Source organism: Callorhinchus milii, unplaced genomic scaffold (assembly GCF_018977255.1).
Source record: "Callorhinchus milii isolate IMCB2004 unplaced genomic scaffold, IMCB_Cmil_1.0 Scaffold865, whole genome shotgun sequence".
NCBI classification, from domain to species: Eukaryota; Metazoa; Chordata; class Chondrichthyes; order Chimaeriformes; family Callorhinchidae; genus Callorhinchus; species Callorhinchus milii.
Window position 1 is genome coordinate 1 of NW_024705606.1, and position 26,679 is coordinate 26,679.

Sequence of the window (26,679 nt, forward strand, 5' to 3'; positions counted from 1 at the left end):
AGCTTCCGTGTCACGTGTGGAGCCTGGCCTTTAAATTGTCTCCGTCTGATGCACAAGGTTGTTGGAAGAGGAGAGACATAGAGCCAGGAGAGAGACCCCACTACAGCCCCCAGCCAGGAGCCCCCAGCACAGCCCCCAGCCAGGAGCCCCCAGCACAGCCCCCAGCCAGGAGCCCCCAGCACAGCCCCCAGCCAGGAGCCCCCAGCACAGCCCCCAGCCAGGAGCCCCCAGCACAGCCCCCAGCCAGGAGCCCCCAGCACAGCCCCCAGCCAGGAGCCCCCAGCCTCCAGCCAGGAGCCCCAGCACAGCCCCAGCCAGGAGCCTCCAGCCAGGCGCCCCTAGTACAGCCCCCAGCAAGGAGCTCCCAGCCCCCAGCCAGAGCCCCCAGTACAGCTCCCAGCCAGGAGCCAACAGCCCTCAGCCAGGAGCTCCCAGTACAGCCCCCAGCACAGCCCCCAGCCAGGAGACCCCAGCCCCCAGCCAGGAACCCCCAGTACACCCCCCAGCCAGGAGCCCCCAGTACAACCCCCAGCCAGGAGCCCCCAGCCCAGCCAGGAACCCCAGTACAGCTCCCAGCCAGGAGCCCCCAGCCCCCAGCCAGGAGCCCCCAGTACAGCTCCCAGCCCGGAGCCCCCAGCCCCCAGCCAGGAGCCCCCAGCCCCCAGCCCGGAGCCCCCAGCCAGGAGCTCCCAGTACAGCCCCCAGCACCCAGCACAGCCCCCAGCTAGGAGCCCCCAGCCTCCAGCCAGGAGCCCCCAGCACAGCCCCCAGCCAGGAACCCCCAGCCTCCAGCCAGGAGCCCCCAGCACAGCCCCTAGCCAGGAGCCCCCAGCCAGGAGCCCCAAGTACAGCCCCTAGCCAGGAGCCCCCAGCCAGGAGCCCCCAGCCAGGAGCCCCCAGTACAGCTCCCAGCCAGGAGCCCCCAGCCCCCAGCCAGGAGCCCCCACTACTGCCCCCAGCCAAGAGCCTCCAGCACAGCCCCCAGCCAGGAGCTCCCAGTACAGACCCCAGCCCTCAGCACAGACCCAGGCAGGAGCCCCCAGCACAGCCACCAGCCAAGAGCCCCCAGCACAGCACCCAGGCAGGAGCACCCAGCATAGCCCCCATACTGGAGAGAGCCCAGCACAACACACAAAGAGCAGACGGTGCCAGCAGCATGCCAGAGCCGGCCAGGAACCCAGGTACCCGTGTGAGTGAGAGCCTGAGCCGAGGCTGTGTCATTATGGTCCCTCCGCTCTCAGTCACAGGGTGAGAGTATGAGGGGGGGAGGGGGGTGGGGGGAGGGTGTGAGGGGGGGGGAGGGGGAAGAGTGCGTGAGGGGGGGAGAGGGCATGAGGGGGAGCGGGCGTGAGGGGGGAGAGGGCGTGAGGGGGTGGAGAGGGTGTGAAGGGGGGGAGAGGTTGTGAGGGGGGGAATGTGCGAGGGGGCGAGAGGGTGTGAGGGGGAGGGTGTGAGGGGGGGAGGGGGGGGGAGAGTGCGTTAGGGGGAGAGGGCGTGAGGGGGGAGAGGGCGTGAGGGGGGAGCGGGCGTGAAGGGGGGAGATGCCGTTAGGGGGTGGAGAGGGTGTGCGGGGGGAGAGGGTGTGAGGGCGGGGAGAGGTGTGAGGGGGGAGGGGGGAGGGCGTGAGGGGGAGGGGGAGGGTGTGAGGGGGCAGGGCGGAGGGGTAGGGTGTGAGGGGGTGGGAGAGGGTGTGAGGGTGGGAGAGGGTGTGAGGGGGAGAGGGTGTGAGGGGGGAGGGTGTGAAGCGGTGAGAGGGTGTGAGTGGGGGAGAGGGTGTGAGGGGGGGAGAGGGTGTGAGGAGGGGGGAGGGTGTGAGGAGGGAGAGGGGGAGGGGGTGCAGAGGATCTGAGGGTGGAGGGGGAGGGTGTGAGGGAGGAGGGTGTGAGGGGGGGAGAGGGTGTGAGGGGGAGGGTTTGAGGGGGGAGAGGGTGTGAGGGGTGGAGAGTGAGGGGGAGAGGGTGTGAGAGGGTGGAGAGTGAGGGGTGGAGTGCTGAAAGGGAGAGAAAGAAATAGAATGTGTTAGAGGGAGAGAATGTGTGTGTATCTGTAAAAGGGGGAGAGAGTGTGAAAGGCAGTGGGAGAGAGTGTGTGAGACGCTGAGTGTATAATGGTGAACATATAGTGAAAACAAGTGAGAAAACCGTGTGTGTGAGAGAGAGAGAGACTGAGAGCTAAAGAGAGAGCGAGTGTGAGATGGAGCGAGAGATGGATGACGGAAGTTGATGCGAAGGACGCTCTGCCGTCATTGAGAAGCAACAGAGCAATGAGGTGAGTGATGGGCAGTGAGGGTGAGGGATGGGCAGTGAGGGTGAGGGGCGGGCAGTGAGGGTGAGGGGCTGGCAGTGAGAGTGAGGAGCAGTCAGTGAGGGTGAAGGGCGCCCAGTGAGGGTGAGGGGAGGCCAGTGAGGGTGAGAGGCGGGTGGTGAGGGTAAGGGGCGGACATTGAGGGTGAAGGGCAGGCAATTAGGGGCAGGCAGTGAGGGTGAGGGGCGGGCAGTGAGAGTGAGGGGCGGGTGGTGAGGGTGAGTGGCGGCCGGTGAGGTTGAGGGGCGGGCTGTGAGGGTGAAGGGCAGGCAGTGACGGTGAGGAGCGGGCGGTGAGGGTGAGGGGCGGGCGGTGAAGGGTGGGCAGTGAGGGTAAGAGGCGGGTGGTGAGGGTGAGTGGCGGGCAGTGAGGGTGAGGGGCGGGTAGTGAGGGTGAGGGGATTCCAGTGAGTGTAATGTGCGGGCAGTGAGAGTGAGGGGCCGGTGGTGAGGGTGAGGGGCGGGCAGTGCGGGTGTGGGGCAGGCAATGAGGGTGAAGGTGCAGCCAGTGAGGGTGAGGAGCGTACAGTGAAGGGTGGGCAGTGAGGGTAAGGGGCGGGCAGTGAGGATGAGGGGCGGGCAGTGAGGATGAGGGGCGGGCAGTGAGAGTGAGGAGCGGTCAGTGAGGGTGAAGGGCGCCCAGTGAGGGTGAGGGGAGGCCAGTGAGGGTGAGAGGCGGGTGGTGAGGGTATGGGGCGGGCATTGAGTGTGAAGGGCAAGGCAGTTAGGGGCAGCCAGTGAGTGTGAGGGGCGGGCAGTGAGAGTGAGGGGCGGGTGGTGAGGGTGAGGGGCGGGCAGTGAGGGTGAGGGGCAGGCAGTGAGGGTGAAGGTGCAGCCAGTGAGGGTGAGGGGCGGACAGTGAGGGTGCGAGGCGGGCGGTGAGGGTGAGTGACGGGCAGTGAGGGTGAGGGGCGGGTAGTGAGGGTGAGGGGCGGGCAGTGAGGGTGATGGACGGGCAGTGAGGGTGAGGGGCGGGTAGTGAGGGTGAGGAGAGTCCAGTGAGGGTGAGGGGCGGACAGTGAGGGTGCAAGGCGGGTGGTGAGGGTGTGGGGCGAGCATTGAGGGTGAGGGGCGGGTGATGATTGTGTGGGGTGGGCAGTGAGTGTCAGGGGCGCACAGTGAGGGTGAGAGGCGGGTGGTGAGGATGAGGGGCCGGCAGTGAGGGTGAGGGGCGGGTGGTGACGGTGATGGGCGGGCAGTAAGGGTGAGGGGCGAGCAGTGATAGTAAGGGGCGGACAGCGAGGGTGAGTGGCGGACAGTGAGGATGAGGGGCGGGCAGTGAGAGTGAGATGCGGGCAGTGAGGGTGAGGGGCGAGTGGTGAGGGTGAGGGGCGGGCTGTGAGGGTGAAGGGCGGGCAGTGAGGTTGAAGGGCGCCCAGTGAGGGTGAGGGGAGGCCAGTGAGGGTGAGGGCGGGTGGTGAGGGTAAGTGGGTGGGCAGTGAGGGTGAGGGGCAGGCAGTGAGGGGCAGGCAGTGAGGATGAGGGGCGGGCAGTGAGATATAGGGGCGGATGGTGAGGGGCGGGCAGTGAGGGGTAGGCAGTTTGGGTGAAGGTGCGGCCAGTGAGTGTGAGGGGCGGACAGTGAGGGTGAGAGGCGGGTGGTAAGGGTGAGGGGAGGGAACGGAGTGTGGGGGGCGGGTGGTGACTGTGAGGGGCGAGCAGTGAGGGTGAGGGGCGGGCAGTGAGGGTGAACGGCGCCCAGTGAGGGTGAGGGAAGGCCAGTGAGGGTGAGGGGCGGGTGGTGAGGGTAAGGGGAGGGCAGTGAGGGTGAGGGGCGGGCAGTGGGGGTGAGGGCGGGCAGTGATGGTGAGGGGCGGGCGGTGAGGGGCGGGCGGTGAGGGTGAGGGGCGGGCAGTGAGGATGAGGAGCGGTCAGTGAGGGTGATGGACGCCCAGTGAGGGTGAGGGTCCGTCAGTGAGGGTGATGGGCAGGCAGTGAGGGTGAGGGGCGGGCAGTGAGGGTGAAGGGCGGGCAGTGAGGGTGAGCGTGGGCAGTGAGGGTGATGGACGTGCAGTGAGGGTGAGAGTCCGGCAGTCAGGGGGAGGAGCGCTCAGTGAGGGTGAAGGGAGGGCGGTGAGGGAGAGAGGCGGGCAGTGAGGCTGAGGAGCGGTCAGTGAGGGTGAGAGGCGGATTGTGAGGGTTAGGGGCGGGCAGTGAGTGTGAGGGTCGGGCAGTCAGGGTGAGGGGCGGGCAGAAAGGGTCAGGGATGGGCAGTGAGGGTGAGGGTGAGGGTTGGGCACTGAGGGTAAGGCGCAGGCAGCGAGGGTGAGGGGTGGGCAGTGATGTTCGGGTGAGGGGCGGGCAGTGTGAGTGAGGGGCGAACAGTGAGGGTGAGGGGTGGGCAGTGATGGTGAGGAACGGGCAGTGAGGGAGAGGGGCGGTCAGTGAGGGTGAGCGCGGGCAGTGAGGGTGAGCGCGGGCAGTGAGGTTGAGGGGCGGGCAGTGAGGGTGAGGGGCGGGCTGTGAGGGTGAAGGGCGGGCGGTGAGAGTGAGGGCCGGCGGTGAGGAGCGGGCGGTGAGGGTGAGGGGCGGGCTATAATAATAATAATAATAATAATAATAATCCTTGCATTTGATATAGCGCTTTTCACGTCGGGAGGACGTCCCAAAGCGCTTCACAGAATAGACTGTAAAGTGAATTGACTGTATATTTGTGGGCGAACGCGGCAGCCAATTGCGCACAGCAATGTCCCACAAACAGTCAGGGATTGAAAATGACCAATTTATTATTGTTTTTGCTATGAGGGTGAGGGACGAGTGGTGAAGGTGAGGGGCGGCCTGTGAGGCTGAGGGGCGTGCAATGAGTGTGAGGGGCGGGCAGTGAGGGTGAAGGGCGCCCAGTGAGGATGAGGGGAGGCCAGTGAGGGTGAGGGGCGGGTAGTGAGGGTAAGGGGCAGGCAGTGACGTTGAGGGGCGGGTCGTGAGAGTTTGGGGCGTGTGTGAGGGGCGGGCAGTGAGCGTGAGGGGCAGGCAGTGAGGGTGAAGGTGCGGCCAATGATGGTGATGGGCGGACAGTGAGGGTGAGAGGCGGGTGGTGAGGGTGAGGGACGGGCAGTAAGGGTGAGGGTCGGGTGGTGACGGTGATGGGCGGACAGTGAGGGTGAGGGGCGGGCAGTGATGGTAAGAGGCGGGCAGTGAGGGTTAGCGGCCGGGGCTGAGGTTCATGGGCGGGCAGCGAGGTTGAGGGGCGGGCGGTGAGCGTGAGGGGCGGGCGGTGAGGGGCGGGCGGTGAGGGTGAGGGGCGGGCAGTGAGGGTGAGGGGCGGGCAGTGAGGGTGAGGGGCGGGCAGTGAGGGTGAGGGGCGGTCAGTTATGGTGAAGGGTGTCCAGTGAGGGTGATGGGATGCCAGTGAGGGTGAAATGCGGGCAGTGAGGCTGAGGGGCAAGTGGTGAGGGTGAGGGGCGGCCGGAGAGTGTGAGGGGCGGGCGGTGAGGGTGAGGAGCGGGCGGTGAGGGTGCGGGGCGGGCGGTGAGCGTGAGGTGCGGGCGGTGAGGGTGAGGTGCGGGCGGTGAGGGTGAGGGCGGGCGGTGAGCGTGAGGGGCGGGCTTTGAGGGTGAGGGCGGGCAGTGAGGGTGCGGGGCGGGTAGCGAAGGTGAGGGGCGAGCAGTGAGGTTGAGGGGCACCCAGTGAAGGTGAGGGGTGGGCAGTGAAGGTGAGAGGCGGGCAGTGGGGATGAGGGGCGGGCAGTGTGGGTGAATTTGAGGGTCCGTCAGTAATGGTGACGGTGAGGGGCAGGCAGTGAGTTTGAGGGGTGGGCAGTGAGGGTGAGATTCCGGCAGTGAGGGTGAGGAGCGGTCAGTGAGAGTGAGGGGCGGGTTGTGAGGGTGAGGGGCGGGCAATGAGGGTGAGGGCGGGCAATGAGGGTGAGGGGCGGGCAGTGAGGGTGAAGGGCGACCAGTGAGGGTGAGGGGAGGCCAGTGAGGCTGAGGGGCAGGTGGTGAGTGTAAGGGGCATGCAGTGACGGTGAGGGGCGAGTAGTGAGTGTGAGGGTCGTGAGGTGAGGGTGAGGGGCGGGCAGTGAGGGTAAGGAGCATGCAGTGAGGGTGAAAGTGCGGCCAGCGAGGGTGAGGGGCGGACAGTGAGGGTGAGAGGCGGGTGGTGAGGGGCGGGCAGTGAGGGTGAGGAGCGGTCAGTGAGGGTGAAGGGCGCCCAGTGAGGGCGACGGGAGGCCAGTGAGTGTGAGATGCGGGCAGTGAGGCTGAGGGGCGAGTGTTGAGGGTGAGGGGCGGCCGGTGAGGGAGAGGGGCGGGCAGTGAGGGTGAGGGGCGGGCGGTGAGGGTGAGGGATGGGCAGTGAGGCTGAGGGCTGGACACTGAGGGTAAAGCACAGGCAGCGAGGGTGAGGGGCGGTCAGTGAGGTGAGGGTGAGGGGCGGTCAGTGTGGGTGAGGGGCGAGCAGTGATGGTGAAGAACGGGCAGTGAGGGAGAGGGGCGGGCGGTGGGGGTGAAGGGCGGGCAGTGAGGGTGAGGAGCGGGCGGCGAGAATGAGTGGCGGGCCGTGAGGGTGAGGGGCGGGCAGTGAGCGCGAGGGGCGGGCAGTGAGGGTGAGGGGCGGGCAGTGAAGGTGAGGATTGGGCAGTGAGGGTGAGAGGCGGTCAGTGAGGGTGAGGGGCTGGCAGTCAGGGTGAGGGGTGGGCAGTCAGGGTGAGGGGTGGGCAGTGTGGGTGAAGGGCGTGCAGTGAGGGTGATGGGCGGGCAGTGTGGGTGAGAGACGGTCAGTGAGGGTAAGGGGCGGGCGGTGAGGTTGATGTGCTGGCGGTGAGGGTGAGGGGCGGGCGGTGAGCGTGAGGGGCGGGCTTTGAGGGTGAGGGGCGGGCAGTGAGGGTGCGGGGCGGGTGGTGAAGGTGAGGGGCGAGCAGTGAAGTTGAGGGGCACCCAGTGAAGGTGAGGGGTGGGCAGTGAAGGTGAGAGGCGGGCAGTGGGGATGAGGGACGGGCAGTGTGGGTGAATTTGAGGGTCCGTCAGTAATAGTGAGGGTGAGGGGCAGGCAGTGAGTTTGAGGGGTGGGCAGTGAGGGTGAGGAGCGGTCAGTGAGAGTGAGGGGCGGGTTGTGAGGGTGAGCGGCGGGCAATGAGGGTGAGGGGCGGGCAGTGAGGGTGAGGGATGGGCAGCGACGGTGAGGGTGACGGTTGGGCACAGAGGGTAAGGCGCAGGCAGCGAGGGTGCGGGGCGGGCAGTGAGGTTAGGTTGAGGGGCGGGCAGTGAGGGTGCGGGGCGGGCAGTGAGGTTAGGTTGAGGGGCGGGCAGTGAGGGTGAGGGGCGAGTGGTGAGGGTGTGGGGGCGGCCTGTGACGTTGAGGGGCTGGCAATGAGGGTGAGGGGCGGGCAGTGAGGGTGAAGGGCGACCAGTGAGGGTGAGGGGAGGCCAGTGAGTCTGAGGGGCAGGTGGTGAGTGTAAGGGGCATGCAGTGACGGTGAGGGGTGAGTAGTAAGTGTGAGGGGCGTGTAGTGAGGGTGAGGGGCGGGCAGTGAGGCAGTGTGGGTGCGGGTGAGTGGCCGTCAGTGAGGTTCATGGTGAGGGGCAGTCAGTGAGGTTGAGGGGTGGGCAGTGAGGGTAAGGAGCATGCAGTGAGGGTGAAAGTGCGGCCAGCGAGGGTGAGGGGCGGACACTGAGGGTGAGAGGCGGGTGGTGAGGGGCGGGCAGTGAGGGTGAGGGTCGGGTGGTGACGGTGATGGGCGGGCAGTGATGAGGGGCGGGTAGTGATGGTAAGGGATGGGCAGTGAGGGTGAGCGGCGGGTGCTGAGGGTCAGGGGCGTGCAGCGAGGGTGCGGGGCGGGCAGTGAGGGTGAGATGCGGGGGAGAGATGGTGAGGGCGGCCGGTGAGGATGAGGGGTGGGCAGTGAGGGTGAGGAGCGGTCAGTGAGGGTGAAGGGCGCCCAGTGAGGGTGACGGGAGGCCAGTGAGTGTGAGATGCGGGCAGTGAGGCTGAGGGGCGAGTGTTGAGGGTGAGGGGCGGTCGGTGAGGGTGAGGGGCGGGCAGTGAGGGTGAGGGGCGGACACCGGAGGTGAGTGGCCACCAATGAAGGTGAGAGGCGGGCAGTGAGGGTGAGGAGCGGGCAGTGAGTGTGAAGGGCGGGCGGTGAGGGTGAGGGGCAGGCGGTGAGGTTGTGAGGCGGGCGGTGAGGTTGAGAGGCGGGAGGGTAGGGTGAGGGGCGGGCAGTGAGGGTGAGGGGCGGGCAGTGAGGCAGTGTGGGTGCGGGTGAGTGGCCGTCAGTGAGGTTCATGGTGAGGGGCAGTCAGTGAGGTTGAGGGGTGGGCAGTGAGGGTAAGGAGCATGCAGTGAGGGTGAAAGTGCGGCCAGCGAGGGTGAGGGGCGGACACTGAGGGTGAGAGGCGGGTGGTGAGGGGCGGTCAGTGAGGGTGAGGGTCGGGTGGTGACGGTGATGGGCGGGCAGTGATGAGGGGCGGGTAGTGATGGTAAGGGATGGGCAGTGAGGGTGAGCGGCGGGTGCTGAGGGTCAGGGGCGTGCAGCGAGGGTGAGGGGCGGGCAGTGAGGGTGAGATGCGGGGGAGAGATGGTGAGGGGCGGCCGGTGAGGATGAGGGGTGGGCAGTGAGGGTGAGGAGCGGTCAGTGAGGGTGAAGGGCGCCCAGTGAGGGTGACGGGAGGCCAGTGAGTGTGAGATGCGGGCAGTGAGGCTGAGAGGCGAGTGTTGAGGGTGAGGGGCGGTCGGTGAGTGTGAGGGGCGGCCAGTGAGGGTGAGGGGCGGACACCGGAGGTAAGTGGCCACCAATGAAGGTGAGAGGCGGGCAGTGAGGGTGAGGAGCGGGCAGTGAGTGTGAAGGGCGGGCGGTGAGGGTGAGGGGCAGGCGGTGAGGTTGTGAGGCGGGCGGTGAGGTTGAGAGGCGGGAGGGTAGGGTGAGGGGCGGGCAGTGAGGGTGAGGGGTGGGCAGTGAGGCAGTGTGGGTGCGGGTGAGTGGCCGTCAGTGAGGTTCATGGTGAGGGGCAGTCAGTGAGGTTGAGGGGTGGGCAGTGAGGGTGATGGCGTGCAGTGAGGGTGAGATTCCGGCAGTGAGGGTGAGGAGCGGTCAGTGAGGGTGAGGGGCGGGTTGTGAGGGTGAGGGCGGGCAGTGAGTTTATGGGGCGGGCAGTCTGGGTGAGGGGCGGGCAGTGAGGGTGAGGATCGGTCAGTGAGGGTGAGGGGCGGTTTGTGAGGGTGAGGGGCGGGTAGTCGGGGTGAGGGGCGGGCAGTGAGGGTGAGGGATGGGCAGTGAGGTTGAGGGCTGGACACTGAGGGTAAAGCACAGGCAGCGAGGGTGAGGGGCGGTCAGTGAGGTGAGGGTGAGGGGCGGTCAGTGTGGGTGAGGGTCGAGCAGTGATGGTGAACAACGGGCAGTGAGGGAGAGGGGCGGGCGGTGAGGATGAGTGGCGGGCCGTGAGGGTGAGGGGTGGGCAGTGAGCGCGAGGGGCGGGCAGTGAGGGTGAGGGGCGGGCAGTGAAGGTGAGGAGCGGGCAGTGAGGGTGAGAGGCGGTCAGTGAGGGTGAGGGGCTGGCAGTCAGGGTGAGGGCTGGGCAATGAGGGTGAGCAGTGTGGGTGAAGGGCGGGCAGTGAGGGTGATGGGCGGGCAGTGTGGGTGAGAGACGGTCAGTGAGGGTAAGGGGCGGGCAGTGAGGGTAAAGGGCGGGCGGTGAGGGTGAGGTGCTGGCGGTGAGGGTGAGGAGCGGGCAGTGAGGGTGAGGGGCGGCCAGTGAGGTTGATGGGGGGTGGAGAGGATCTGAGGTTGGAGGGTGTGAGGGGGGAGGGTTTGAGGGGGGGAGAGGATGTGAGGGGGGAGGGTGTGAGGGGGGAGAGGGTGTGAGGGGGTGGAGAGTGAGGGGGGGAGAGGGTGTGAGAGGGTGGAGAGTGAGGGGTGGAGTGCTGAAAGGGAGAGAAAGAAATAGAATGTGTTAGAGGAGAGAATGTGTGTGTATCTGAAAAAGGGGGAGAGAGTGTGAAAGGCAGTGGGAGAGAGTGTGTGAGACGCTGAGTGTATAATGGTGAACATATAGTGAAAACAAGTGAGAAAACCGTGTGTGTGAGAGAGAGAGAGACTGAGAGATAAAGAGAGAGCGAGTGTGAGATGGAGCGAGAGATGGATGACGGAAGAGGGTGAGGGGTGGGCAGTGAGGGTGAAGGGTGGGCAGTGAGGGTGAGGGGCGGGCAGTGAGGGTGAGGGGCGGGCAGTGAGGGTGAAGGACGCCCAGTGAGGGTGAGGGGAGGCCAGTGAGGTGAGTGATGGGCAGTGAGGGTAAGGGGCGGGCAGTGAGGGTGAAGGGCGGGCGGTGAGGGTGAGGACCGGTCAGTGAGGGTGAGGGCCGGGTTGTGAGGGTGAAGGGCGGGCAGTGAGTGTGAGGGACGGGCAGTCGTGGTGAGGGGCGGGCAGTGAGGGTGAGGGGTGGGCAGTGAGGGTAAGGCGCAGGCAGCGACGGTGAGCGATGGGCCGTGAGGTGAGGGGCGGGTTGTGAGTGTGAGGGGCGGGTGGTGAGGGTGAGGAGCGGGCGGTGAGGGTGAGGGGCGAGCGGTGAGGGGCGGGCGTTGAGGGTGAGGTTGAGGGGCATGCACTGAGAGTGAAAGGCGGACGGTGAGGGTGAGGGGCGGGCAGTGAGTGTGAGGGGCGGGCAGTCGTGGTGAGGGGCGGGCAGTGAGGGTGAGGGGTGGGCAGTGAGGGTGTGGGTGAGGGGCGACAGTGAGGGTGAGGTGCAGGCAGTGAGGGTGAGGGGCGGACAGTGAGGGTTAGGGGCGGGTGGTGAGGGTGAGGAGCGGGCGGTGAGGGTGAGGGGCGAGCGGTGAGGGGCGGGCGTTGAGGTTGAGGTTGAGGGGCATGCAGTGAGAGTGAAAGGCGGACGGTGAGGGTGAGGGGCGGGCAGTGAGTGTGAGGGGCGGGCGGTGAGGGTGAGGTGCAGGCGGTGATGGTGAGGGGCGGTGAGGGTGAGAGACGGGCAGTCGGGTTGAGTGGCGGGCAGTGAGGGTGAGGGGTGGGCAGTGAGGGAGAGGGGCTGGCGCTGAGGATGAGGCGTAGGCAGCGAGGGTGAGGGGCGGGCCGTGAGGTGAGGGTGAGGGGCGGGCAGTGTGGGTGAGGGGCAGGTAGCGAGGGTGAGAGGCGGGCAATGAGGGTGAGAGGCGGGCAGTGAGGGTGAGGTGCGGGCAGTGAGGTGAGGGTGAATGGCGGGCAGTGTGGGTGAGGGGCAGGCAGCGAGCGTGAGTGGCGGGCAGTGAGGGTGAGGTGCGGGCAGTGAGGTGAGTTTCGGGCTTTGTGGGTGAGGGGCGAGCAGTGAGGGTGAAGGGCGGGCCGTGAGGGTGAGGGGTGGGCAGTGAGCGCGAGGAGCGGGCAGTGTGGGTGAGAGACGGTCAGTGAGGGTAAGGGGCGGGCAGTGAGGGTGAAGGGCGGGCGGTGAGGGTGAGGGGCTGGCGGTGAGGGTGAGGACCGGTCAGTGAGGGTGAGGGGCGGTTGTGAGGGTGAGGGGCGGGCAGTCGTGGTGAGGGTCGGGCAGTGAGGGTGAGGGGTGGGCAGTGAGGGTGTGGGTGAGGGGCGAGCAGTGAGGGTGAAGGGCGGGCAGTGTGGGTGAGGGGCGACAGTGAGGGTGAGGTGCAGGCAGTGAGGTTGAGGGGCGGGCAGTGAAGGTGAGGGGCGGGCTGTGAGGGATGAGGGGCGGGCGGTGAGGGTGAGGAGCGGGGGGTGAGTGTGAGGGGCGGGCGGTGAGGGGCGGGTGGTGAGGGTGAGGTTGAGGGGCGTGCAGTGAGGGTGAAGGGCGGACGGTGAGGGTGAGGGACGGGCAGTGAGTGTGAGGAGCGGGCAGTGAGGGTGAGGTGCAGGCGGTGATGGTGAAGGGCGGGCGGTGACTTTGAAGGGCGGGCGGTGAGGGTTAAGGGTGGTCGGTGAGGGTGAGGGGCGGCGGTGAGGGTGAGGGGCGGGCGGTGAGGGTGAAGGGCAGGCGGTGAGGGTGAGAGGCGGGCATTCGGGTTGAGTGGCGGGCAGTGAGGGTGAGGGGCTGGCACTGAGGATGAGGCGCAGGCAGCGAGGGTGAGGGGCGGGCAGTGAGGTGAGGGTGAGTGGCGGGCAGTGTGGGTGAGGGGCAGGCAGCGAGCGTGAAAGGTGGGCAGTGAGGGTGAGGGGGCGGGTTGTGAGGGTGAGTGGCGCGCAGTGAGGGTGAGGGGCTGGGGGCGGGGTGAGGGGCGGGCAGTGAGGGTGAGGTGCGGGCAGTGAGGTGTGTGTGAGTGTCGGGCTTTGTGTGTGAGGGGCGAGCAGTGAGGGTGAAGGGCGGGCAGTGTGCGTGAGGGGAGAGAGTGAGGTGCAGGCAGTGAAGGTGAGGGGCGGTGAGGGTGAGGAGCGGGCGGTGAGAGTGAGGGGCGAGCGGTGAGGGGCGAAGGTGAGGGTGAGGGGCGGGCGGTGAGGGTGAGGTGTGGGCGGTGAGGGTGAGGGGCGAGCCGTGAGGGTGAGTGGCGAGCAGTGAGGGTAAGGGTCAGGCTGTGTGGGTGAGGGGCCTTCAGTGAGGGTGAGGGGTCCGCAGTGAGGGTGAGGGCTGGTCAGTGTGGGTGAGGGGTGGGTTGTGATGGTGAGGGGCGGGCAGTAAGTGGGCGGGGCGGGCAGTCGGGGTGAGGGGCGGGGAGTGAGGGTGAGGGATGGGCAGTGAGACTGAAGGGTGGGCATTGGGAATGAGGGGTGGCCAGCGAGGGTCAATAGCGGGCAGTGGGTTTGAGGGGCGGGCAGTGAGGGTGAGGTGCTGGCTGTGAGGGATAGGGGCGGGCGGTGAGGTTGAGGGGCGGGCGGTGAGGCTGAGGGGCGGGCAGTGAGTGTGAGGGGCGGGCAGTGAGTGTGAGGGGCGGGCAGTGAGGGTGAGGGGCGGGCTGCGAGGGTGAGGGGCCGGCAGTGAGGGTTAGGACCGGTCAGTGAGGGTGAGGGGCGGGTTGTGAGGGTGAGTAGCGGGCAGTGAGTGTGAGGGGCGGGCAGTGATGGTGAGGGTGAGGGGCGGGCACTGAGGGTAAGGCGCAGGCAGCGAGGGTGAGGGGCAGGCAGTGAGGTAAGGGTGAGGGGCGGGCAATGTGGTTCAGGGGCAGGCAGCGAGGTTGAGGGGCGTGCAGTGAGGGTGAGGGGTGAGCAGTGAGGGTGCGGGGAGGGCAGTGAGGGTGAGGGGCGGGCAGTGAGTGTGAGGGTCGGGGGTGAGGGTGAGGTGTGGGCGGTGAGGGGCGGCAGTGTGGGTGATGGTGAATGGCAGGCAGTGAGATTGAGCGGCGGGCAGTCAGGGTGAGGGGCGGCCAGTGAGGGTGAGGTTCGTGCAGTGAGGGTGAGGGGCAGGCAGCGAGGGTGAGGGGCGGGCAATCGGGGTGAGGGGCGGGCATTGAGGGTGAGGGGTGGGCAGTGAGGGTGAGACAAAGGCAGCGAGTGTGAGGGTCGTGCAGTGAGGTGAGGGTGAGGGGCAGGCAGTTTGGGTGAGGGGCAGGCAGCGAGGGTGAGGCGCGGGCGGTAAGGGTTATGGGCGTGCGTTGAGTGTGAGGTTGGGCGTTGAGGGTGGCGGGTGGTGAGGGAGGGGCGGGCGGTGAGGGTGAGAAGCGGGCAGTCGGGGTGAGGGACGGGCGGTGAGGGTGAGGGGCGGGCAGTGAGGGTGAGAGGCGGGCAGTCGGGGTGAGGGGCGTGCATTGACGGTGAGGGGCATGCAGTGAGAGTGAGGGGCCGGCAGTGAGGGTGAGGGGCGCGTTGTGAGTTTGAGGGGCTGGAAGTGAGTGTGAGCGACCGGCTGTCGGGTTGAGGGGCGGGCAGTGAGGGTGAGGGGTGGGCAGTGAGGGTGAGGGTGAGGGGCAGGCCGTGTGGATGTTGGTCGGGTAGTGAGGCTGAGGGGCTGGTAGTGAGGGTGATTTGAGGGCAGTGAGGTGAGGGTGAAGGGGTGGGCAGTCAGGGTGAGGGGCACGCATCGAGGGTGAGGGGCGGGCGGTGGGGTGAGGGGCGGGCGGTGAGGATGAGGGGCGAGTGGTGATGGTGAGGGGCGGGCAGTGAGGGTGAGGGGCGGGCAGTGAGGGGCGCCCAGTGAGGGTGAGGGGCGGACAGTGAGGGTGAGGGTTGGCCAGCGAGGGTCAATAGCGGGCAGTGGGGTTGAGGGGCGGGCAGTGAGGTGAGGGTTAGGGGCAGGCAGTTTGGGTGAGGGGCAGGCAGCGAGGGTGAGGGGCGGGCGGTAAGGGTTATGGGCGTGCGTTGAGTGTGAGGTTGGGCGTTGAGGGTGGCGGGCAGTGAGGGAGGGGAGGGCGGTGAAGGTGAGAAGCGGGCAGTCGGGGTGAGGGGCGGGCGGTGAGTGTGAGGGGCGGGCAGTGAGGGTGAGAGGCGGGCAGTCGGGGTGAGGGGCGTGCATTGAGGGTTAGGCGCATGCAGTGAGAGTGAGGGGCCGGCAGTGAGGGTGAGGGGCGGGTTGTGAGGTTGAGGGGCGGGCAGTGAGAGTGAGGGGTGTGCAGTGAGGGTGAGGGGCGGGCACTGAGTGTAAGGTGCAGGCAGTGTTGGTGAGGCGCAGACAGCGAGTGTGAGGGTCGTGCAGTGAGTTGAGGGTTAGGGGCAGGCAGTGTGGGTGAGGGGCGGGCAGTGAAGGTGAAGGGCAGGCGGTAAGTGTGCGGGGCGTGCGGTGAGGGTGAGGGGCGGGCGGTGAGGGTGAGGGGAAAGCGGTGAGGGTGAGGGGCGGGTGGTAAGGGTTATGGGCAGGCGGTGAGTGTGAGGTACGGGCGGTGATGTTGAGGGGCAGGCAGCGAGGGTGAGGGGCGGACAGTGAAGATGAAGGGCGGGCAGTGAGTGTGAGGGGCGTGCGGTGAGTGGCGGGCGGTGAGGGTGAGGGGCAGGCGGTGAGGGTGAGGGGCGGGCGGTGAAGGTGAGGGGCGGGCGGTGAGGGTGAGGGACGGGCGTTGAGGTTGAGGGGTGGGCGGTGAGGGTGAGGGGCGGGCGGTGAGGGTGAGAGGTGGGCAGTCGGGGTGAAGGGCGGGCGTTGCGGGTGAGGGGCGGGCGGTCAGAGTTATGGGCGTGCGGTGAGTGTGAAGGGCGGGCGGTGAGGGTGAGGGGCGGGCGGTGAGGGTGAGAAGCGGACAGTCGGGGTGAGGGGCGGGCATTGACGGTGATGGGTGGGCAGTGAGGGTGAGGCGCAGGCAGCGACTGTGAGGGGCGTGCAGTGAGGTGAGGGCGAAAGGCAGGCAGTGTGGGTGAAGGGCAGGCAGCGAGGATGAGGGGCGGGCAGTGAGGGTGAAGGGCGGGCCGTGAGGTTGAGGGTGGTGAGTGTGAGGGGCGGGCACTGAGGGTGAGGGCGGGCGGTGACGGTGAGGGGTGGGTGGTAAGGGTATTGGGCGGGCGGTGAGTGTGAGGGGCGGGCGGTGAGGGTGAGGGGCGGGCGCTGAGGGTGAGGGGCGGGCGGTGAGGTTGAGGGGCGGGCGGTAAGGGTTATGGGCGTGCGGTAAGGGGCGGGCGGTGAGGGTGAGGGCGGGCAGTGAGTTTCAGAGGCGGGCAGTGAGGGTGAGGGGCGGGCAGTGTGGGTGAGAGGCGGGCTGTGAAGTTTAGGGGTGGGCAGTGAGTGTGAAGGGCGGGCGGTGAGGGTGAGGGGCGGGCGGTGAGGGTGAGGTCGAGCGGTGAGGGTGAGGGGCGGTCGCTGAGGATGAGGGGCGGGCGGTGGGGGTGAGGGGCGAGCGATAAGGGTTATGGGCGTGCGGTGAGGGTGACGGGTGGGCGGTGAGGGTGAGGGGCGGGCGGTGAGGGTGAGGGGTGGGTGGTAAGGGTATTGGGCGGCGGTGAGTGTGAGGTCGGCGGTGAGGGTGAGGGGCGGGCGGTGAGGTTGAGGGGCGGGCGGTAAGGGTTATGGGCGTGAGGTGAGGGCCGGGCGGTGAGGGTGAGGGGCGGGCAGTGAGTTTGAGAGGCGGGCAGTGAGGGTGAGGGGCGGGCGGTGAGGGTGAGGGGCGGGCAGTGAATGTGAGGGGCGGTCGAGCGGCGGGCAGTGAGTGTGAGGGGTGGGTGGTGATGGTGAGAGGTGGGTGGTAATGGTGAGAGGCGGGCAGTGAAGATGAGTTGCGGGCAGTGAGTGTGATGGGCGGGCAGTGAGGGTGAGGGGCAGGTGGTGAGGGTGCGGGGTGGGCAGTTAAGTTGAGGGGCGGGCAGTGAGAGTGAGGTGCGGGCAGTGAGTGTGAGAGGCGGGCAGTGAGGCTGAGGGGCAGGCAGTGACGGTGACGGGCGGGTGGTGAGGGTGAGGGGCGAGTGTTAAAGATGATGGGCGGGTGGTGAGCGTGAGTGGCGGGCAGTGAGCCTGAGGGGCTGGCAGTGAGGGTGAGGGGCGGGCACTGAGGGCGAGGGTAGGGCAGTGAGGGTGAGGGGCGCGCAGTGAGGGTGAGGGGCGGGCAGTGAGGGTGAGGGGCGGGCAGTGCAGGTGAGGAGCGGACAGTGAAGGTGAGAGTCGGGCAGTGAGTGTGAGGGGCTGGTAGTGAGGGTGATAGGCGTGCAGTGAGGATGAGTGGCAGGCAGTGTGGGTGCGGGTGAGGGGCCATCAGTGAGGATGAGGGTGAGGGGCAGATAGTGAGGGTGAGGGCAGGCAGTGAGGGTGATGGGCACGCAGTGAGGGTAAGGGGCGGGTAGTGATCGAGAGGGGCGTGTAGTGAGGGGAGGGCAGTGAGGGTAATGGGCGGGCAGTGAGGGGCGGGCAGTGAGATAGAGAGGCGGGCAGTGAGGGTGAGGGGCGGGCACTGAGGGTGCGGGTAGGGCAGTGAGGGTGAGGGGCACGCAGTGAGTGTGAGGGGGGGCAGTGGGAGTGACTGGCGGGCAGTGAGGGTCGGGCAGTGAGGGTGAGGGTGAGGGGCAGCCAATGAAAATGAGGGGCAGGCAGCGAGTGTGAGTTGAGGGCAGTAAGGTGAGAGTGAGGGCAGGGCAGTCAGGGTGAGGGGCACGCAGCGAGGGTGAGGGGCACGCAGCGAGGGTGAGGGGCGTGCAGTGAGGCTGAGGGGCGGGAAGTGAGGGTGAGGGGCGGGCAGTGAGGTTGAGGGGCGGGCAGTGAGAATGAGGGGCAGGCAGTGTTTGTGAAGGGTGGGCAGTGAGGGTGAGGCTCGGGCAGTGAGGGTGAGGGGCGGGCAGTGAGGGTGAGGGGCTGGCAGTGAGGGTGATGGGCATGCAGTGAGGATGAGTGGCAGGCAGTGTGGGTGAGGGTGAGGGGCAGATAGTGAGGGTGAGGGGCGGGCAGTGAGGCTGAGGGCCGGGCAGTGAGGGGTCAGAGTGGTAATGACTTGCCAGGTTATACACTGAGCCCTGTGCTGCCAAGGTCACGCTTGGCCCGCTCGGGCTCTCCAAGTCTGGGCTCTGGCAGCCGGTGCCTAATACAGCACGGAATTAGATAAGCAGAATATGTCCCTCCAGGGACAGCGCGAGAGAGCGAGAGAGAGAGCGCATTCTATTCCAACAATGTGTCTCTGGGATGTCCAGGTGTGGGGGGGATGTGGGTAATTCTCAGTTGGGTTTGGAGACTCTAAAGCAACGGTGATGGGTTTCCGTGTGTGTCAGACAATAAGAATATCAGCCACTGATTTCACCCCATCCCCGGAATCTCACATATTGGACTTGCACCTGTAGAACATCACGGTGGCCGACACCTCACCAGCCGCCCTGTAAAGGTCCTCTCACCTTCCTGAAGGCAGGTGTCCGTCTGATAGCTGCGGAGGAAGCTCTGAGGCTTGGGGTGGGGGGTCACAGCTGCTGGAGGGCGTTACCTGGATCCTCCAACTGGGGGCCCCATCGCTCAGTGGGAAGGGACATGTTTCCAGGGTAAATGGGTGACAAAGGACCTCTGAAATTCCCAGCAGGAAAGGGAGGGGAGTCTGCTTACCTACAATGTTGAGTTGGTGTTTATGTCTCTACAGAACAAGGTCAAGAACTTCCTGCCCCCAACTCCACCCCAGCCGCAGAAGCAGGTATTGAGCAGCTTGACCCCTTCCCCCCACCTCGCTCCCTCCCCTCCTCCCACCTCACTCCCTCCGCCCCCACCTTGCTCCCTCCCCTTCCCCCCACCTCGTTCCCTCCCCTCCCCTCCCTCAAACTCCCTCCCTCTCCTCCCCACCACCTCGTTCCCTCCCCTCCCTCAAACTCCCTCCCCTCCCCTCCCCACCACCTCACTCCCTCCGCCCCCACCTCACTCCCTCCCCTCCTCCCACCTCGCTCCCTCCCCTCCTCCCAAACTCACTCCCTCCACTCCCCCCACCTCACTCCCTCCCCGCCACCTCACCTCGCTCCAAGCCCTCCCCCCACCTCATTCCCTCCCCTCCCCCCCCCCACCTCGCTCCCTTTCCTTCCCCCCACCTTGCTCCCTCTCCTTCCCCCTCCTCGCTCCCTCACTCCCCCCCACCTCACTCCCTCCCCCCCACCTCACTCCCTCCCCCCCCCCCACCTCGCTCCCTCCCCTCCCCCCCTAACTCACTCCCTCCCCTCCCCCCACCTCACTCCCTTCCCTCCCCCACCTTGCTCCCTCCCCTCCCCCAAACTCACTCCCTCCCTTCCCCCCCACCTCACTCCCTTACCTCCCCCCACCTCGCTCCCTCCCCTCCCCCCAAACTCACTCACTCCCTCCCCTCCCCCCCACCTCACTCCCTTCCCTCCCCCACCTCGCTCCCTCCCCTCCCCCCTAACTCACTCCCTCCCTTCACCCCCACCTCACTCCCTTACCTCCCCCCACCTCGCTCCCTCCCTTCCCCCAAACTCACTCCCTCCCCTCCACCTCACCTCGCTCCCAGCCCTCCCCCCACCTCATTTCCTCCCCTCCGACCCCACCTCACTCCCTCCCCTCCCCCCACCTCCCTCCTCCCTGACTCGCTGTCTCTCCCTGCCCCTGTCTCTTCTCTATCTCTTGTCTTTTGTTCACAGTTTCTACCATTCACCAGTCTGCAATTGTCTTTATCAGTGCCCGATGTTGGAGAGGGGGCCCCTGGCACAGAGAGGGCCCCAAGTGATGGCATCACTGCACTGGATGCCAACAGCTTGTTCCTGGAGAAGCCTCAGTCTGCAACAATGAACGTGGGTAAGGTCAGGGAGGGCCATGCACACGGAGTCAACCCCATTTATTGCTCTTCTCTGGCTCCTCTCCAGCATTTCACAATAACAGCACCATTTCAACCCCCCCATAATCCCACAATCTGATCCCCAGCCTCAGTCGTACAATCTAATCACTCAACTCCATGACGGCATTCCTTCAGCCCTTTGTCACAGTCTCGTTCCAGTCCCCGAGCCAGGAGGGGCCGCAGTGTCCCAGGCCACTCACTGCTATTGACAGTACAGCCCGGCCTGGCTCAGCAGCAGGACCTGGAAGGGCCGACCTGTCCCTGGGGGCAGGGAATCCTCCCCGTCAGCTCTTGATAACCCCACAGCCAAAGCCCTAACTAACTAACGGGGAGGGGGGTCCTGGCTGGACAAGCAGCGGTAAAGCTTGTCAGACAATGATATCAATGGCCAGGCTATGTGCCCTGAGTCCTCACTGTGAACTCCAGCAATTACCTCAATGCACACTCTGGGGTCCCCAAACCTGTGTTGGGGGAGGGGGTGATGGCTGAGGCTGTGTTGGGGGAGGGGGTGATGGCTGAGGCTGTGTTGGTGGGGGGTTGGGTGATGGCTGAGGCTGTGATGCTCTGCTGTCAGGGGAGGACATCACATTCACGGTGAGGACTCAGGGCACCAACATCCTGAAGAAGCCGACCGTGCGCTGGTTCAAGGGCAAGTGGCTGGACCTGGCCAGCAAGAGCGGCAAAAACCTACAGCTCAGAGAGACATACGACCGCAACAGCAAGGTATGCCCCGGCCCCTACCCAGGGTATGCCCCGGTCCCCGCCCCACCCAGGGTACGCCCCGCCCTGCACCCAGGGTACGCCCCGCCCCGCACCCAGGGTACGCCCCGCCCCCCACCCCACCCAGGGTACGCCCCGCCCCCACCCAGGGTACACCCCGCCCCGCCCCCCACCTAGGCTTCGCCCCGCCCCCGCTGATGCCTGCTCTCTGTTTGGCAGATCTTCACCTTCGAGATGCAGATTATTTCAGCTAAAATCAACTACACCGGCAGCTACCGCTGTCAGCTTACAAACCGGGACATGATTGACAGCTGTAACTTCCAGCTGACTGTACTGGGTGAGCAAAATTATCGCCCCCAATGGGGTAAATGTTCACTGTCTGTCCACACTCCCACATCAACAACAATTTACATTGATATGAGTCCAGGGTCCACCCCGCCCCCACCCAGAGTTTGTAGTTTCCCCGCTCAAATCCTTCACTGTCTAGCGCCTTGGGATGTCCTCCCACCATGAAGCACTATAGAAATGTAAATTTTACATAGAATTACATAGAAGAAACAGGCCATTCGGCCCAACTGGTCTATGCCGGTGTTTATGCTCCACATGAGCCTCAACTGGGCCCTTCCTCAACTAAGCCTTCAAGCATAACCTTCTAATCCTTTCTCCCTCATGTACCTCTCTAGTTTTCCCTTAAATACATAGAAACATAGAACTCGTTCTGGCCTCAGCACAGAAAGAGGCTATTCCGCCTCTTTCTGTGCCGCGTCTGTCCCGGCTCCTAAAAGAGCTTCCAACTCATTCCCACTGGCCTGCTTTCTCTCCATAGCCCTGGAATCCTGTCCTCCCCAAATACCCATCTACTTCTCTCTTAAAAGTTGTTATTGAATCGGTTTCCACTGCCATTTCAGGTAATGGATTCCAGATCGTAACTTCCTGTCTGTTTCTTTTAACAACTATCTTAAATTGGTGTCCTCGGGTTACTGACCCACATGACAGTGGAAGCAATTTTTCCTGATTCAACCTCTCAAATCCTCTCATGATTTTGAAAACTTCCATTAAATCTCCTCTTAATCTTCCCTGCTCCAGGGAGAATAATCCTAGTTTCACTAACCTCTCCTCATAACTAAGGTCTTTCATTCCTGGTACCATCTTTCTAAACCTCCTTTGCACCCTCGCCAATCTCTTAACATCTTTTCTAAAGTGCAGTGCCCAAAACTGAACGCAGTCTCCAACAGAGGCCTAACCAGAATTTTATATTCAACATAACCTCCAGACTTTTGAATTCTATGCCCCTATTTATAAAATATAGTATTTTTCAACAGCTTTATTACCTGTCCTGCCAACTTCAGAGATTTGCTTATGTGGACCCCCAGGTCTCTCTGTTCCTTCACCCCCTTTAAGATTGTACCATCAGCCTATATTGCCTCTCCCCATTCTTCCTACCAAAATGCAACACTTCACATTTCTCCACATTAAATCTCATCTGACAATGTTTCTGCCCATTTTACTAATCTGTCTAAGTCCTCTTTGAGTCTGGTGCTGTCCTCCTCACCATTAACTACCTTTCTGAGCTTAGTATCGTCTGCAAATTTGGAAATTGTGCTCTCTATATCCAGGTCCAGATCATTAATATAGATCAGAAAGACCATTGGTCCCAATACCAACCCCTGAGGGACACCACTACACACCTCCCTCCAGTCAGAAAAGCAACTGCTTACTACCACTCTCTGCTTTCTGTCTCCGAGCCACTTCTGGATCCATGTTGCCACTGTCCGTTTATACCGTGGGCTTCTATTTTGTTTATAAGTCTCTCATGTGGCACTTTGTCAAATGCCTTTTGAAAGTCTAGATAAATTATGTCTTCTGCACTACCTTCTTCCACCCTTTCAGTCACTTCATAAAAAAATTCTATTAGGTTTGTCAGACACGATCTGCCTTTAACAAATCCGTGTTGACTGTCCTTTATTAAACCATATTTTTCTAAGTGAGAATTTATATTGTCCCGGATTATAGTCTCCAGAAGTTTCCCTATTGTTGATGTTAGGCTGATTAGGACGTCCTCCCGACATGAAAGGCGCTTTATAAATGGAATCTTGTTGTTGTTGTTGTTGATTGGCTGTAGATCTCAGGTTTGTCCTTCTGCCCCTTTTTGTACAGGGGAGTAACATTTGCAACCTTCCAGTCCTCTGGCATCACTCCAGTGTGCAAAGAGGATTGAAAGATTGTGGCCAGAGCCTCCACTATTTCCACCCTTGCTTCCCGCAGTAACCTCAGATGCATCCCGTCCGGACCGGGTGACTTATCTAGAGCACCGACAGCCTTTTTAGTACCTCCTCTCTGTTGATTTTTATCATGTCCAATTTCTATTCATGCACCTGTGATATTGGGGCATTGGTTGCATCGTCTTCTTTTGTGAAGACAGTTGCAAAGTTTTTGTTTAGTGCATCAACCCTGCCCTCTACCTCAACAAGGTCTCCACTTGGGTCCCTAATTGGCCCCAACCTACATTTGAGTAATCTTTTACTCTTGATATGCTTATAAAATACCTTCGGGTTCCCTTTTATGTTTCCTGCTAATCTTTTCTCGTACAATCATTTCGCTCTTCTTATTTTCATTTTCACTTCCCCTCTGTACCTCCCATATTCTATTTGATTATCCTGAAATCCCCCATTATCGCTACTCTATTGGTTTTGCATCTCTCCGAAATCTGCTTGCAGATTTGCTCATCTATCTCCTTCCCACTATTTAGAGGTCTATAGTAAATACGTAACAGAGTAGCAGCTCCTTTTCTGCTCTGTAGCTCTCACCAAATAGATTCAGGTTTCGCACCCTCTAACACATTGTCCTTTTCCAGGACCGTGACCATGTCCCTAATGAGTATTGCCATCCACTCCTGGTTTCCCTTCCCTATTCCTCCTGAATAGGTTGTAGCCAGGAATATTCAGCTCCCATTCCTGTCCTTGCTCGAGCCAAGTCTCTGTAATTGCCACTACACATAGCCCCATGTGGCACCTTGAGCCTGAGGCTCACTAAGCTTATTGGTAACACTCCGTGCATTTACACACATGCACTCCAAAACCGGTTTAATCCGCTCTATATTTCTCCCCTGTCTCTTTCCACTTTTTGCTGGACTATTCCTTGTTTCATTTCCATTTGTCTCTCCTCATCCACTCTTGTTTCCCCTCCCTGATGCTACATTCTGATCCCCAACCCCCTCGAAATCAGTTTAACTGCTTCCCCACAGCATTTGATATTGGTCCGAGCCCTGCTCAGGTGTAACCCATCCCTCGTGTACAGGTCCCAACTGCCCCAGAAGTGATCCCAGTGGTTCAGAAACCTGAAGCCCTCCTTTCTGCACCATTTCTCCAGCCAGGCATTCATGTGTTTGATCCTCCCGGTCTGGCATTCACTTGCATAAGGCATTGGGAGTGATCTCGAGATCACCACCTCTGATGTCCTGCTCTTTAGCTTCTTCCAAAGCTTCTAATATTCTCCCTGTGAGGTCTCAGCCCTTTTATCACCTACATCATGGATCCCGACATGGACCACAACTTCCGGATTTTCCCTTTCCCCCTGTAGTATATTTTGCAGTGTTTTTGGACGTCCTCCTGACGTGAAAGTCGCTCTATATGTGCAATTTTGTTCTTGTTGTTGTTGCACACGTTCCATGACGTCCTGCATCCTGACCCCAGGGAGGCAGCACACGAGGCGTGAATCTTGTCTTTTATGGCAGAAACGCCTTTAACTGTTGTATCCCCGATAACAACAGCATTGGCATTTTTCCCCTTATCTCCCTGAACATCCATTACCTTTGACTCTTCTTGCCAGAGGCGTCCTCACCGGTATCCAATACCGAGAATCGGTTTGGACGCACTCTTAGGAGATCTCTGTACTGTCTGTTCTGTTTTGCTCTACTTCGGATGGTCACTCACTCTTTTTCTGAGTTTTCTGTGCAGCTGTGGTGCCCACCTCCTACACTCCCTGTGGCTGTGGGGTGCCCACCTCCTGAACTCCCTGTGGCTGTGGGGTGCCCACCTCCTGAACTCCCTGTGGCTGTGGGTGCCCACCTCCTGAACTCCCTGTGGCTGTGGGTGCCCACCTCCTGAACTCCCTGTGGCTGTGGGGTGCCCACCTCCTAAACTCCCTGTGGCTGTGGGGTGCCCACCTCCTGAACTCCCTATAGCTGTGGGATGCCCAACTCCTGAACTCCCTGTGGCTGTGGGTGCCCACCTCCTGAACTCTCTGTGGCTGTGGGATGCCCACCTCCTGAACTCTCTGTGGCTGTGGGATGCCCAACTCCTGAACTCCCTGTGGCTGTGGGTGCCCACCTCCTGAACTCTCTGTGGCTGTGGGATGCCCACCTCCTGAACTCTCTGTGGCTGTGGGGTGCCCATGTCCTGAACTCTCTGTGGCTGTGGGGTGACCACGTCCTGAACTCTCTGTGGCTGTGGGGTGACCACCTCCTGAACTCTCTGTGGGGTGACCACCTCCTGAACTCTCTGTGGGGTGACCACCTCCTGAACTCTCTGTGGCTGTGGGGTGACCACCTCCTGAACTCTCTGTGGCTGTGGGGTGCCCACCTCCTGAACTCTCTGTGGCTAACAAGTTCTCACCTGCACCGAATTCCCCCTCTCATCTAATGCTCAAACAGAATTCTCACTCTGTTCCTCCTCACTCTGTTGCCCCTCAACACTCCTGGGCTCTCTGCTCTTCACATATATGCTATTTGCCTCCACATTCCCATTACTCTCTGTGTGAAGAAATTTCTTCTAACTTCCATATTTGATCTATTTGTGAATATTTTATATTGATGGCCCTGGTTTTGGTTTCCCCCACAAGTGGAAACATCTTCCCTATGTTGACCCTATCCAAACATTTCATCATTTTAAAGATCTCTATCAGGTCACCCCTCACCCTCCTCTTTTCAAGAGAAGAGTCTAAGTATGTTCAGCCTTTCCTGATACGTATAACCTCTCAGTTCTGGGATCATCCTTGTGAATCTCCTTTGCACCCTCACCAGTGCCTCTACATCCCTTCTATAATGTGGGGATCAGAACTGCACACAGTATCCAAGTGTGGTCTAACCAACGTTCTACAGAAGTTTACCAGAGCTTCCCTGCTTTTCAATTCTATCCCTCTAGAACCCAATGCCTTTTTATGGCCTTATTAATCTGCGTTGTTACCTTTAGTGAATTGTGTATGTGTACCCCTGTGTCCCTTTGCTCCCCTACCCCATTTATGGTATTATTTTCCCCTCCTCATGTCTGTTCCTTGTGTTGACAGAAGTGCCGTTGGTGGAGGATGTGGATATTCTGTCCCAGTTCAGACGCAGGTGAGTGGCTGCTCCCAGAGCTCGGGGGCAAAGTCTGATGGTTTCCTGTGGTCAACCTCACTGACCTCACCAGCCACACCAACCTCACCAACATCACCGACCTCACTGACCTCACCAACCTCACCAACCTCAACAACCACAACGACCGCACCAGCCTCACCGAACTCACCAGCCTCAACAAACTCACCGACCTGAACAACCTCACCAATCTCACAGACCTCACCAACCTCACCGACCTCACCAACCTCACCAGCCTCAACAACCTCACCAGCCTCACCAACATCACCGATCTCACCAGCCTCACCGACCACACCGACCTCACCAGCCTCACCAAACTCACTGTCTTCACCGACCTCACCAGCTTCACCAACCTCACCAACCTCAACAACGACACCGACCTCACCAGCCTCACAGACCTCACCAGCCTCACCGACCTCACCAGCCTCACCAACCTCACCGACCTCACCAGCCTCACCAACCACAACGACCGCACCAGCCTCACCAACCTCACCGACCTCACCAGCCTCAACAAACTCACCGACCTCAACAACCTCACCAATCTCACAGACCTCACCAGCCTCACCAGCCTCACCGACCTCACCAGCCTCACCAACCTCACCGACCTCACCAGCCTCACCGACCTCACCAGCCTCAACAACCTCACCAGCCTTACCAACATCACCAACCTCACCAACCTCACCAACTTCACTGACTTCACCGACCTCACCAACCTCACTGACTTCACCGACCTCACCAGCTTCATCAACCTCACCAGCCTCACCAACCTTACCAATGACACCGACCTCACCAACCTCACCAACCACACCGACATCACTAGCCTCACCTACCTCACCAACCACACCGAACGCACCAGCCTCACCGAACTCACCAGCCTCACCAACCTCACCAGCCAGACCGACCTCACCAGCCTCACCAACATCACCGATCTCACCAGCCTCAACAACCACACCGACCTCACCAGCCTCACCAACCTGACCAACCACACTGACCTCACCGACCTCACCAGCCTCACCAAACTCACCGACCTCACCAACCTCAACAACCACAACGACTGCACCAGCCTCACCGACCTCACCAGCCTCAACAAACTCACCGACCTGAACAACCTCACCAATCTCACAGACCTCACCGACCTCACCAGCCTCACCAGCCTCAACAACCTCACCAGCCTCACCAACATCACCGATCTCACCAGCCTCACCGACCACACCGACCTCACCAGCCTCACCAAACTCACTGACTTCACCGACCTCACCAGCTTCACCAGCCTCACCAACCTCA

At 62.7% G+C, this 26,679-nt stretch overlaps 1 protein-coding gene across 1 annotated transcript; it reads left to right on the forward strand.

Annotated features, from left to right (window-relative positions):
* Positions 1 to 506: 506 nt before the first annotated feature.
* On the forward strand, positions 507 to 25,381 carry LOC121852517 (proline-rich protein HaeIII subfamily 1-like; the record flags this gene model as incomplete). The annotated part of the gene is made up of 7 exons (XM_042346484.1): positions 507 to 692; positions 797 to 1,181; positions 18,135 to 18,185; positions 19,169 to 19,285; positions 19,900 to 20,048; positions 20,265 to 20,382; positions 25,329 to 25,381. Coding segments are annotated over 7 exons (1,059 nt in total), but the record flags the coding sequence as incomplete, so codon positions are not given.
* Between the last annotated feature and the right edge of the window lie 1,298 nt (positions 25,382 to 26,679).